Raw genomic sequence first — 14,108 nt, forward strand, 5'->3', positions numbered from 1 at the left:
CTGCCTTCTGCTCAACCCAGGAAGAGCGCCGGGGGCCCACACTCATCGCTGTTCAGTCTAACTGGGAGCTGTGTAGACTGGCCAGTGAGATTCCTGTCTTAGAGGAGTTCCCACTAGTGCCTGTCCGAGTGGCTGACAAGATCAGCTATGGAGTTCTGGACTGGCAACGCCATGGAGCCCGCCGAATGATCCGGCACTACCTCAATTTAGACACTTGCCTTTCACAGGCTTTTGAGATGAGCAGGTGAGGAGTAGGGTGTAGCTCAGTAGTAGAACTTAGCTAGAAAGTGCAATTCCCAGTACCACATACACCAGAAGAAAGATAAGTAAGTGAGGCCATAGGCTGGGTGCCTACAGGTGTTACTCTGTGGGTGGTCCCTAAATGATGCTAGTGTACTTTAGACTGAACCTGTACCCCTGTGCAGGTATTTCCACATCCCCGTTGGGAACCTACCGGAAGACATTTCCACCTTTGGCTCCGACCTTTTTTTTGCACGCCACCTCCGGCGCCACAACCACCTGCTTTGGCTGTCTCCTACCTCTCGGCCTGACCTGGGTGGGAAGGAAGCTGATGACAATCGTCTTGTCATGGAGTTTGATGACCGAGCCACTGTAGAGATCAATAATTCTGGCTGTTATTCCACTGGTGAGTGAGAGAAGGGAAAGATAGGCACTTCCACCCCACCATTTAATGACTCCTTATTACATGGAGCTCAGTGCTCAACCGTGTGGAATAAGCCCAAAGGCAAGTCTTGAGAAATGGGTACCAGCAAGTCAGATGTCATGTGCCATGCCTGACCTCACTAGGCAGCACTGACCAGCTCAGCCTGGGAGATGATCCTAGTGCTGGCTAGGGTACATGGACAAACTGTTTCCTTGCAGTGTGCGTGGAGTTGGACATCCAAAATCTGGCAGTCAATACCATCCTCCAGTCCCACCATATCAATGACATGGAGGGGGCTGGCAGCATGGGCATCAGCTTCGATGTGATTCAGCAGGCCTCCCTAGAGGATATGGTCACAGGCAATCAAGCTGCCAATGCCCCAGCCAGCTATGATGAGACAGCCCTCTGCTCTAGCACCTTCAGGTATCTACCCTCATGTAATGTGCTTCCTTCCTAGACAAGGCAACAGGGCAATGGCGACCTCCACTTTAGAATGCCAAAGCCAAAGTAAGCAATACAATTTTTTATTTTTTTTGACAGGGTCTTTGTATAGCCCTTGATGGCCTGGAACTCACTATGTAGACTAGACTGGCCTCAAATTGCCTTCCAAGTGCTGGGATTAAAGGCATGCACCACACATCCGCCTTTTTTAAAGATTATTTTATTATTTCCGTTATGTGTGTGTGCATGTGAGTGTAGGTGTCCACAGAGGCCAGAGGAGTTGGATACCCTGGAACGGGAATTATAGGAGGTTGTAAAACATTGGTGTGGGTGTTGGGAATTGAAACTCCAGTCCTGTAGAGGAGTAGTACATGCTCTTAACTGCTGTGCCTTTTCCAGTGTCAGAATTAGCATTCCTGAAATGTCTCTTCCTCGAGTCATAATGCAATCAAGGGTCCCCATGTCCCTGAACATACCCTGCCTAGTTACTAGTAGGCAGTACAAGTGCTACCATCTGACCTTTTGAGGCCAGAAGCTTTTCTCATGAAACACATTTTAATACATAATTGTTTTCAGTGTAATCAAAGAAGTATCTGCAGGAAATTCCCAGGGCACCCAGCCTAGTGAGTCATAGTAGCCAGAATCATCTGTCAGGTATGATCAGCCCTGGCTCCTAGTAATGGAACAGTGTATATTTATTGTAGAGTGGTTCCTTTGTGCCATAAACGTAGAGCACTTTCACTCTGCCTATGCAAAGGGGTGTAGTCTTCACCCATGCTAGAAATGTCAACGCCAAACTTAGAGGGCTTGAGGTCATGATGCGTTGTTACTGTGGCTGAGTATGAGGTAGTCATTTTATGTCTGTGGCTCTAGAACACATATTTCAGCCGTGTTGCCTCCAAATGAAAGGAAAAAAGGAATTGCTAAGGTAAGAAGTAGGCTAGGAGGACTGAGAGCAGAGTTGTGGCAGAAAAAAATGTTTCAACCCTGAGCAGTAGGTGAGGATCAGACACAGATGACAGAGACTACCAGTTGAGAGAAGTGAGTATTTGTACAGGAAGCCATAAAAGTGGCTGCAGCATCTTGTCTCAGATACTCTGTGGCTCCTCCATGATTCAAGTCCAGTCTGTGCTACCTGAGTGTTAAATTGGCCTCAGGAACCACCCCTGCATCTCATTGGTGTCTAGAAAACCCAACTTGGGCTAGTCCCTGGTTCTTTACATGGAAGGCACATAATCAACTCTATGACTGTTCATTCCTACTCTTCTGATAGTGACACCCCACCCTATCTCAAAGAAAAAGGGCATATACTATTTTTGCAAAGGACATGAGTTTAGTTCCCAAATCCCATGTTGAGTATTTTTCTGATACCTTCTGGCTTCTATGGGCACCTGTACTCACTGTACATACTCTCACAGCTATAGATAAGTTTTTAAAATTAAAAAAGTCTTAAGGACAAAAGCCTATCATGTATCTTCTTGTCCAGGTGTGGTGAGCAAGTTAGGGAGTTATATAGAGGAAAGTGGTAAGGAAGTGAAGCTCACAAGTTATGGGACCAAGGAATGAAATTTAGACAAAGGCAGTTAGGGATTATGAGAAAGGACAGTGATGCCAGCAGCAGCATATGGTATTGGTCATCATCCTTTGCCATCTTTCAGGATCCTGAAGAGCATGGTAGTTGGCTGGGTGAAGGAGATCACACAGTACCATAATATCTATGCTGACAACCAGGTAATGCACTTCTACCGCTGGCTCCAGTCACCATGTTCTCTGCTCCATGACCCAGCCTTGCACCGGACACTACACAATATGATGAAGAAGCTCTTCTTGCAGTGAGTGTTCACCCCGGGCTGTGGGCTGAAGGGCACAAGTCAAGTGCCTATGGGAAGCATAGAACCCAGGGCAGGCTTAGCTGCTATTGTGGCTCTGTGCATTCATCTTTCCAGAAAGCTAGGTAAAGCATCATGGTACTACTTCCTTTTTGTATTAATGTGTTCTCATGCACCTTGTTTGTTTTAGTAATGCACCTTGGCTGAGTGTAGTGGTCCATGCCTGTGAGTTCAAGGCCAGACTAGTCTACATAGTGAGTACCAGGCCAGCCAGGACTAATAGTGAGATCCTGTCTCAAAAACAAAAGGAAACATCTTAGACACTTAAGTGTGAATGTACCATACTAATGTACAATCAGCTATGTCTAGTGTTGTGATATTAGAAGTAATGAATGAGTCAACACTGGAAACATGGCTCCAGCAAGTGATTAGGTGCACTTGCTGCTCTTGCAGAGGACTTAGGTTCATTTCCCAGCATCTATGTGGTGGCTCACAACCATCCATAATACCAATTACAAGAGATCTGACACACTCTTCTGGGCTTCTGGCCTTTGCTGACGCTGCACACATGCAGTATATTTAACATACATGCAAGCAAAACACTCCTAAAAATAAATCTAAAAAGAATGGCTTTCTTTTTTTTTAAAGAGAGATTGTGAAGTTAGATGGGTAGGGAGGTGGAGGAGGAGCTGGGAGAAGGGAAAGAGTATCAAAATACATTGTAGGAAATTCTTTTTGGTTTTTCCATTTTTCCATTTTCTCTATGTAGCCCTGGTTGTCCTGGAACTCATTCTGTAGACCAGTAGACCACACTGGCCTTAAACTCAGGGAACTGCCTGCCTCTTGGGGGCTAGGATTAAAAGTGTTTGCCACCACCACTAAGCTGGGCTGTAAGAAATTCTTAGGATAAATAAAAACATCTTTTTAAAAAAGAACTTCTTGTTGTTGTTGTTTGTTTGTTTCAAGACAGTTTCTCTGTGTAGCCCTAGCTGTCCTAGAACTCTGTAGACCATGCTGGCCTCAAACTCACAGATCCTCCTGCCTCTGCCTCCCAAGTGCTGGGATTAAAGGCGTGTACCACCACCACCACCACCACCACCACCACTGGCTCACAACCAGTCTTTTTTTTTAAAAAGGAAGGAAGGAAAGAAAAGAAAAAACCTGAATGAAGGTCATACATGGTGGCTATCTATTACCATTGTTTCTGCTATTTTTCTGCCATGCTGGATATAACCAGAATCCCATCTAAAATCAGGGGAGGGGTCTTGCTCTGCCTTGGTGATTGCACCTGTAGTCACAGCTACTCAGGAAGCTGAGGCATGAGGATTGCCAGAGTTCTGAAGTTCAGGGTCAGGACTAGTAGTGGAGCCAGACCTCATCTGTTTTTATTTTGTTTTTTAGTATGTATGTTTTTAGCAGGTCTTTCTTTGGACTGCCAGCTCTCTAATAATGACATGGAGACTTTTTATTTAATTATGAAAGCTTGTTCCCAACTAGTTTTTAAAACTTAAAGTAACCAGTTTATATTAATGTATGTTCTGCCACGTGGCTTGTTATCTCTCCTCAGTACTGTACGTCCGTACATCTGACTTCCTCCTCATCTGGCTGGCAAATCTCCCACCTCAGATTCTTTCCCAGAGTTCCTATCTCTCCCCAGAACTCCCACTTACCCTCTCCTGCCTAGCTGTTGGCCATTCAGCTCTTTATTAAACCAATGAGAAGGTGCCTTAGGCAGGTGAGGAAGGACAGAGACACATCTTGACACTGTACAAAGAGATTACCCCAACATGTATGAGTGTTTTGCCTTCATGTATATCTTCACGTGTGTGTCTGGTACCCAGAGGGGCCAGAAAAAGTGTAACGGGTCCCCCAGAACTGGAGTTATAGATGGTTGTGAGCATCTATTGTAGGTGCTGGGAATCAAACCTGGGTCCTGTGGAAGAGGACCAAAACTCTTAACCATTTAGCCTTCTCTCCAGCCCCTAAACCTCATCTTAAAAGACAGAAATCTCTTCTTTATTGCTCTTGGGTCCTGAGTCTGCTCTTTTGCTCATTCTAAATATAGTTAGGATACTTCTTGTTTCAGTATCACCATGGTTGTCTCCATGGTTTCTCTTCATATTTTCTGGCTTCATTTTCTACCAGAGCACCTCCTCCATTAATTATAAACTTACTCTACAGGCTCATTGCTGAGTTCAAACGGCTGGGGTCATCAGTCATCTATGCCAACTTCAATCGCATCATCCTCTGTACAAAGAAGCGCCGGATAGAGGATGCCCTCGCCTATGTGGAATATATCACCAACAGGTTAGTGTCGGGGGCATCTTGTTGATGTAGCTGCCATGGCTTTGGAGAGATGCTTGAAGGGTAAGCATACACCAAGGGTCAAGCACTGCAGCATGAAGAAGTGGCAGCTTACATTATTGTTTACCTGTGGTGGACAACTCAGATATAAAGCATGTTCAAGTCTGAATAGTCAAGGAATACCTACCTGCTGTTTATAAGATGGTTCTATAGAGCGCTGTTGCATAAAGGTCGCATAAACTCTTCACAGATGGGGGCATGGGCACATGGGAGTGTTCTGATTCCAGGCAGTCAGTCATTTGGAGCTCTTAATTGCTGGACCCCATGTTGTAACTTTGGCTTCAGGCAGTGATCCCTGCTTAGATGAATCATACCCCCAAGTCTATTTGGGCCCAGAGGCTCCAATGTAAATAAGATAAAGTCTTCAGGTTTTGGGTTTTTTTGGGGGGCGGGGGGTGGCCAGAGCAGAAGAGGTTATCAATCAGATCCTTGGAACTAGAGTTACAGGACTTTGTGAGCCACCCAATATGTACTCCAATTCTGATAGAACAATAAACATTAACAGCAAACACTCACATACATTAAGATAATTAAATCTTTTTTTTTTTTTTTTTTTTTTTTTAAGAGAGCCAGTCGGCAGTGGTGCGCACCTTTAATCCTGGCACTCAGGAGGCAGAGGCAGGCAGATCTCTGTTAGTTCGAGGCCAGCCTAGGCTACAGAGTGAGTTCCAGGAAAGGCTCCAAAGCTACACAGAGAAATTCTGTCTCACTCAGAGAGAGAGAGAGATTGAGAGAGAGAGAAGGAGAGGGAGAGGGAGAGAGAATGAGAATATGTTTAGGATCTCCCAAGGGTGGGATTAGTGATAGAGGCCAACTTAGCTAACGGTGGTAAGAATGAAGAAAACTGCCAGGCAGTAGTGGCACATGCCTTTAATCCCAGCACTTGGGAGGCAGAGGCAGGCAGATCTTTGTGAGTTCGAGGCCAGCCTGGTCTACAGAGTGAGTTCCAGGACAGGCTCCAAACGCTATGCAGAGAAACCCTGTCTTGGAAAAAAAATGAAGAAAACTTACAGGTGCTTGAAAGTAGGAAGCAATGTTGCCAGTGACGTGTACCTGACCTAAGTTAGAGACAGTGGACCTTGGGCCTGCCCTGGCTTCCCTCTTGGTCACCTTCATTCCCCAGACAGCTGCTCCCAGGCAGCTTCTTCAATGTCCTAAAAGTTTGAGGGACTGTCTGAATCCACTTGATGTTCGCTTGTAAGTAAAAAAATGAGTGCATGGCTACAAAGGAAAAGGAAGAATAAGGAAAGCTGTGGTGTCACTTCAGTAGTTTGTGTCTGGCTTCTTGCAGCATCCATTCTAAAGAGATCTTCCATTCCCTGACAATCTCTTTCTCTCGATGCTGGGAATTTCTTCTCTGGATGGATCCATCCAACTATGGTGGAATCAAAGGAAAAGTTCCATCTAGTATTCACTATGGACAGGTAAGAGACCTGAGTCTGGTTCCACATATGTATGGGGCTACATTCACCTATAAGCATAGTGTTAGCCCTAGTATGGGCAAAGAGCTTTCCATGAGGCAGAAATTGGCAAAATTTATGGAAAAGGGAGGAAGGGGAGCCATGGGGACACTGACAAAGTTAGAGGTGACAAGAGAACAGACACCTTGAGAGCTGGAACAGCTCAGGCAGATGGGTGTCTGGGCAGTAGTTTCAGGTGCTCACAGAGAGCTGGCAGTGCCCACTTTTTGCACAGGATGGGATTCAACATTAGTGGAGATGGAAATTCTGGCATCTACTTGCCCCCTCTGAGAATAACATACCACAAGGGGAAAAAGCAGGCAGAGTCAGTTCAGGGGAGGGATGCCAGTGCAGAGTTGTTAAAAGATGGGATCCAGAAGCTAGCAGGTAGATTTGGTGATGCACAGGTGTGAGCCATACCTGTGGGCGAATGGAGGTGGTTGCAGCAAGGAGCCATGTGGGGCAAGAGGTGCATTTGTGTAGTGGAGATACAGGTGATCACCTCATGCTAGAGTGGAGTACCCAGTGAGTAGGCTGAAACAACAAACCTTCACTCTCCATGGGGTCTTCACAGATAGCCGAAAAGGGAGACACTGGCCAGCAGGAAGACTAGAAGCTGGGGTCTCCATAAGGGAATCTGGGGGGACAAGGACAAGGCTTCCTTAGATACCATGTATCCAACGCCTGGACAGGAGCATTTTTCATTAGAGTTGGGATTAGGAGATAGACCTCACTGAAGGAAGAAAGGAAATGTAGCCATCAGGATAATGGCATAGTGTTAGTGTCTGTGTGTAGAAGTGAATTCACCCTGGCAGGAACACAGACACCCAGTCAAGTTGGGTCTATGGAAAAATTGTCACCAACTCTAGAAGAGGTTCTGCTTTGTGAGATGGATTCTGACTGTGTAGCTTAGGCTGGCCTTGAAATTCTCATCTCCAGTGACTCTGCCTTAGCATCCTGAATATGGAGCCACAGGTTCAAGGTACCACTCCCAGCTGAAGAAGAGATTGTTAAGGGGCTGGAGAGATGGCTCAGTGGTTAAGAGCACCGACTGCTCTTCCAGAGGTCCTGAGTTCAATTCCCAGCAACCACATGGTGGCTGACAACCATCTGTAATGAGATCTGGTGCCCTCTTCTGGCCTGCAAGGACACATGCAGGCAGAATACTGTATACATAATAAATAAAATAAATCTTTAAAAAAAAAAAACAAAAAAAAAAAAACAAAAAAAAAACAAAAAAAAAAAAGAGATTGTTAAGTTCAGAGGAAGAAGCTGGTCACTGGGAAGTTCTGGTTGGTTAGCCCTGTTGGGAGGGAGAGTTGGATAATTTTGAAGTGTCCCCTAAAAGTAAATGAGAATCACAACTCCCAGTCACCCTAGTGAGCTAGACATGCTCCATGGAGCACTGGTCTTGCAGTGTCAGAATCCAGGAGACTCAGGCTGGAGGAGTCCTGTCTACTGTGTCTTGTTACTATGTGTTGTTGCCATGGTGGAAGTAAGGGTTGTCTTTGTTACAGCAAGACTCCCAGGAAAAGGAGGAAACCAAGGATGAGGAAGATGAGGAAGAGGATGAGGAGGAAGAGGGTATGGAGGAATCTGAGGTTGAGGACCTACTGGAGAACAACTGGAACATTCTGCAGTTTTTGCCACAGGCAGCCTCTTGCCAGAGCTACTTCCTCATGATTGTTTCAGGTGAGTCAAGCTGAAGCTGGACAACCAGCTGAGTTATTGAAAATGGTTCTGGCTTCTTGGTGTGGAGAGGAAAATTGTCAGAAATTCCAGCTTGGTGGAGCTGCTGCTTTCTTTACCTGTTCCAGCATGGGGAACTGAGGACAGATGATGAAAGGTCTCTCTGTCTTCTCTCTAGGCCTCCTAAGCAGCCCCTGAGAGTGTCCCAAAGGTGTTTCCCACTTTTACCCTAGTAGGTTCATGGCTAACATCCCTGGGAACATGTGTGTTAACACAGTAATGAGGCTGGCCTCTGGGGCTTCACTAACTAGAAAACTCTTATACCTTGGAAGTATTTGTAGACCTGGTTATCATGTTCAGTAAGCATAAGAATTAGACTGTTTTTATAATTCACTGCCACTCATTAAAACAGAAAAACTAGTGATGAGCATGGTCATTAGACTGTTGGCAGATAGACAGGACTTCTCACACACCCCACAGGTATGTACCAACAGTTGGTTTCATTTGTGATTACTTACGTCTTTGTCTACTTCTTTTGAGTCTTCACCTTGCCAAGTAGTCTCAAGAAATATTCCAAGTTAGCCAGGTGGTGGTGGCATAATACCTTTAATGTCAGCACTCAGGAGGCAGAGGTAGGTGGATCTCTTGAGTTCGAGGCCAGTCTAGTCTACAGAGCAAGTTCCAGGAAAGCCAGAACTACACAGAGAAACCCTGTCTCAAAAAACCCAAAAAAGAAAGGAAGAAATATTCCAGGTATGTGGGTTCAGATTTTAGGATACTGTTAGCATTTGCTGTTAAGGATCTATTTTCACATACAATCCTTATTGTCCTATTTATTCACTTTTCTAGGGATGAATTCAGATATCAGCAAGTTCTTTGTTTGTTTGTTTGTTTTGTTTTTGTTTTATCGAGACAAGGTTTTTCTGTATAGCCCTTACTGTTTTGCTACTTGCTCTGTAGACCAAGCTGGCCTCAAACTCAGAGTCTGTCTCCTGAGTGCTGGGCACTACCTGACTATAAGTTCCTTTCTTATATCTAGTTCTAACAATGACATTTCAGATGAGTATGTCTGACCATATGGCCAACCACAGGACTTCTTCACATTCTAGGGTATTTTTCAACACATCACTGACTCTGAGGTCCTGTGACCTATATCTGCCTCTCTCTGCAGCATACATCGTGGCTGTGTACCATAGCATGAAAAATGAATTGAGACACAGTGTTCCAGGCAGTACCCCTGTGAAGAGGAAGGGGGCTAGCCAGTTCTCCCAAGAAGCTAAAGGGGCAGCTGGAGCCCTTCCTGGTGAGCATTCCCTGGTCACAGAAGGATGCTGCTACGTGCCATGGCCTGACTTCTGTGTGCCTCAGATGGTACAGGCAAATGGGTAAGAGATATCCACTGCCAGCTGAATCTGCCCCTTAGCACTCTCTCTTTCTCAGGAATGGTCACCTTCTCTCAAGATTATGTGGCAAATGAGCTCACTCAGAGCTTCTTCACCATCACTCAGAAAATTCAGAAGAAAGTCACAGGCTTTCGGAACTCCACTGAGCCCTCAGAGATGTTCCCTGACCTCCCTGGTTCACACTTGCTGCTCAATAATCCTGCTCTGGAGTTCATCAAATATGTGTGCAAGGTGAGGGCAGTTTTAAATCCTTCAGTCATTCCATCAGGATTTGCTGGGTCTCTTTCACATGCAACCATTGTTGAGGCATTTGGGCTGAGGCATTATAGGAGAAGCCCCTCTGATAGCTCTAAGCCTAACAGTGAACCATAAGAGACTGGTCAATTCAGAGATGTACTTCCATGAGGTACTCGGAGGGACCTGGAACCAGGCCAGAGGCTCTGGAGTAGGAGAGATGGTATGCTGGAAAAGTTACAGCAAGTGGAAGTGGAAGGAGTTCATGGACCACCTGCCTCCAGTGGGCCTGATGAGCCAGAGCAGACCTCTGAGACCAAATGAGGTGACAGAGCTTGTTTTCTGGGAAAGACAGGCCAGCATGGTGAAATGATATTACCAGTGACCATGTGGGTCATTGCTCAAAGCACTTATTGTTCGTTGTGCCATCTGAGCGTCCCAGTGCTTCACTCTGAGGCTGAACCCTGAATATCAAATGACTACACCTTAGGGTTTAACATAGTGAGCTAGGAATGTTTCTTCTCCACAAATACACTTTGGACAGTCACTGACCCACCTTTCCCAGAAAACGAGCTGGGATGAACTGCACTTCGGGATCTGTCCATTTATAGTTCATCTTTGCAGTCTGCACAAGTTTCCTGTCTGAACATAAGGGTATCCAGTTCCAGAGCCTTTTTCCATTGAGGAATGTTTACACCTTTTTGGAAGCTTAATTGGACTGGGCATGATGGCTCACTCATGCAGTACCAGCACTAGAGAAGGCTGAGGTAGGCAGGAGATCATAGTTTAAAGACAGCCTGTATAGAGTAAGACTCTTGTCAATAATAATAACAACAACAACAACAAAAACAAAAACTTAATTTGCCTTATCTGTGCTTCTTTATTTTTGGATTCTGATTTTTTTCTATATTGATGGGTTCATCTGCTGGCGCATGTAGAGGGTTTTGTGTCCTTTCTCATGGTGGTTAATGGCCTATGTCTTTGTCTGGTTTCAGTATTGGGGTGATGCTGACCTCCCAAGACAAGTTAGATGTCCTCCCTCTTTTGTTTCTGGAAGGTATTGTGTAGAATCAATGTTTCTTACCTGAAATGTTTAATATATTCATCAGTGAAGTCTCCACTCATTAACAGAGTTGCCACTGTAGAGAATCAGTTCATCCTGAGGATTCCAGATGGGAATAGGAAGGGCTAAGATGATGCTGAGAAATGGTCTTAAAAGAGGTATTTGGTCCAGCCAAAGCGGCAGAAAGGCCTAGGAGCTACTTCATGATGGGCTGTGGTCACCATAGGTATTGTCCCTGGACACAAACATCACAAATCAGGTGAATAAGCTGAACCGAGACCTACTTCGCCTGGTAGACGTTGGTGAATTCTCTGAAGAGGCCCAGTTCAGAGACCCCTGCCACTCCTACGTGCTCCCTGAGGTGATTTGCCACAGCTGTAATTTCTGCCGAGACCTGGACCTGTGCAAAGATTCCTCCTTCTCTCAGGTGAGTCAGCTGGTGATCAGAACCCTAAATGTCCAAAGTGGTTGGGACATGTAGCCCAACCTGTAATATCCAACCTACTGCCCCTTATGGATTAAAAATAGGCCACCCCCAAACCATTCCACTGTAACATGTTAGAAAATTGTTTTGAAAAGGTCTGATCAGCACAGAAAGGCTCAGGCAGCCAAGAGCAATGATGGTTACCTTTGCCCCAGCACTCCTCTCTATGACATCTTCCCTTTATACCAGCCCAATATGCTATTGCCCAGGTAGACCATGGCTACCACTCACACTGACTTCTCAGCCTTCCTCCCCACTCTCCCAGGATGGGGCCATCCTGCCTCAGTGGCTCTGCTCCAATTGTCAGGCCCCCTACGACTCAGCTGCCATTGAGTCAGCCTTGGTGGAAGTCCTGCAGAGAAAACTGATGGCCTTCACACTGCAGGACCTGGTAAGCTCCCCAGTCCACCCAGGAGTTTCCAATCAGCATTCAGGGAAGCCAAGAGCATGCTTGGATCCTGAGTCTTGCCTCCAAGGGATGACCCCAGGAGTCAGTCGTCATCCATGCACCCAGCCCACTAATTCTGTCCACATCTGTTGGTTCCTTCTGTGGGGACTTTCATCCATCCAGTGGAGGGAGGTAGACAGTAGACAGGAAACGGGGTCAGTGGTAGAGTGCAAGAGCAGAGCAGGAAAGCTTTGGCAGCACTTTATGAGCACCTGAGCAAAGTCCATGGTTATATCCTTGGGCAACTGTTGGGACAGAGCCAGCTGGGACATAGAACATCCCCAGGCCTTGGTAATCTAGGTTGGGAATACCCACAGCAAGGAGGAAGGAGCTGGTAAGATTTGAATAAATCTTGAATTTCATCAAGGTACTGAGTCCTGATGTGACTTCAGTAGGGAAATAAACTTACCAATGGGTTCATGAAGGTATCCCTCCTCAACAAGGCTGAAAAGCTACAGATAGGATCCAGTGTGATAACAGTTTGAGCCAAGATCAATGGTTCTGCTTCCTTGTTTTAGGTATGCCTGAAGTGCCGTGGTATGAAAGAGACCCATATGCCTGTGTACTGCAGTTGTGCCGGGGACTTTGTTCTCACCATCCACACTGAGGTGGGCCATTCTCACAGACACACAGGGTCATTTGCCCCTCCTATCTGAGTAGAACCCAGAGTCATTGTGTCTCTTTGCTCCTACAGGTCTTCATGGAACAGATTAGAATCTTCCAGAATATTGCCAAGCACTACAATATGTCATACCTCCAGGAGACCATAGAATGGCTGCTACAAACAAGCCCTTTATCAAACTGTTAGCAAGCCTAGGCATAAGACAAGGTACCTTAATGCCTGCTCCAGATGGCTGAACCACTGACCACCTGACTTTTCCAAACTCATAACTACAGTCCAGGAATACCAGAGAGAATACTTTCAGGGAGCTTCAAGGTGTCATAAACAAGCAGGAGTAGGGAATGACTCTGTCCTCAACTGCCTGCTAAATAAACATGTTTTGAAGCTTCTACTTTGTGCTTCCATAACAGCTCTTTCTTTTGCCTCCTATTCTACTGAGATACGTTCTGAGATGAGGTGAGGAGATGTGGGCAGAGAGGATGCAGTAGCTGGTACAGAGCCCTGACCATAACAGAGTCTTGCTTATTTTCTTTTTTTTTTTTTTTTTTTTTTTTTTTAAATTTATTTATTTATTATGTATACAGTGTTCTGTCTGCACATATCCCTGCAGGCCAGAAGAGGGCACCAGATCTCATTACAGATGGTTGTGAGCCACCATGTGGTTGCTGGGAATTGAACTCAGGACCTTTGGAAGAACAAGCAGTGCTCTTAACCTCTGAGCCATCTCTCCAGCCCCCTTGCTTATTTTCAGACAAATGGGCCTTTTACTCACTTCATGGAAGTAGAATTTGAGCTGCTTTCTGGGAAATCCAGGTCCTAAACATGTGGAGACCCAAGGTTTTTGCTTCAGAGCAAAGTCTGAGGAGGGTTGTCACCCAATGTCTTGAGTGAGACCTGGGGCTCTGTCCCAAGATGGGCTGAGATGAGCCTGAAAGGTAGAACATTGCTGACCTACCTAGTCTCTGTGGAAAACCCACTCTTTGTCCACTGAGACTATAGCAAGGACCTTATAAGCCTGAAGCCCACAAGCAAAGGGTTTTTAAGTGACATTTATCATAAACTTGAACACCCTGTATAAGACATAGATTTTTTTTAAGAAATGCCTTCTCACATGCAAGATTTTAGGCTGAACTGTTGAGGGAAGGAGGAAATGAGGGAAAGCATTCATGTGAGATTTCAGAGAGATCTGTTGAGGGCTTGTACTCGGTCACCACTTGTTCCTCAGGACATCAGAGACCTGGAACACTGAAGCTGGCACCCTCTTAAAGGGCTTAATCTCCAGACTTTTTAAGAATATGATGCCCAGCCAGGCGGTGGTGGCACATCCCTTTAATCCCAGTACTTGGGAGGCAAAGCCAGGCGAATCTCTGAGTTCAAGGCCAGCCTGGTCTACAAATTGAGTTCCAG

At 45.7% G+C, this 14,108-nt stretch overlaps 1 protein-coding gene across 1 annotated transcript in view; it reads left to right on the top strand.

The window, feature by feature from the left end:
• Positions 1-13,092, top strand: part of Pole (DNA polymerase epsilon, catalytic subunit) — a 58,521-nt gene extending 45,429 nt beyond the window's left edge. The window contains exons 37-49 of the mRNA XM_059248837.1: positions 21-244; positions 426-646; positions 883-1,087; positions 2,764-2,937; positions 5,116-5,241; positions 6,590-6,722; positions 8,276-8,450; positions 9,619-9,750; positions 9,888-10,081; positions 11,374-11,574; positions 11,897-12,022; positions 12,598-12,687; positions 12,774-13,092. Coding sequence (XP_059104820.1) covers positions 21-244; positions 426-646; positions 883-1,087; positions 2,764-2,937; positions 5,116-5,241; positions 6,590-6,722; positions 8,276-8,450; positions 9,619-9,750; positions 9,888-10,081; positions 11,374-11,574; positions 11,897-12,022; positions 12,598-12,687; positions 12,774-12,887 — 2,115 coding nt within the window. The 3' untranslated portion in view covers positions 12,888-13,092. The remainder of the gene's footprint in view (positions 1-20; positions 245-425; positions 647-882; positions 1,088-2,763; positions 2,938-5,115; positions 5,242-6,589; positions 6,723-8,275; positions 8,451-9,618; positions 9,751-9,887; positions 10,082-11,373; positions 11,575-11,896; positions 12,023-12,597; positions 12,688-12,773) is intronic.
• Positions 13,093-14,108: the final 1,016 nt, after the last annotated feature.

The sequence above is a fragment of the Peromyscus eremicus genome, chromosome 23 (genome assembly GCF_949786415.1).
Source record: "Peromyscus eremicus chromosome 23, PerEre_H2_v1, whole genome shotgun sequence".
Lineage (NCBI taxonomy): Eukaryota > Metazoa > Chordata > Mammalia > Rodentia > Cricetidae > Peromyscus > Peromyscus eremicus.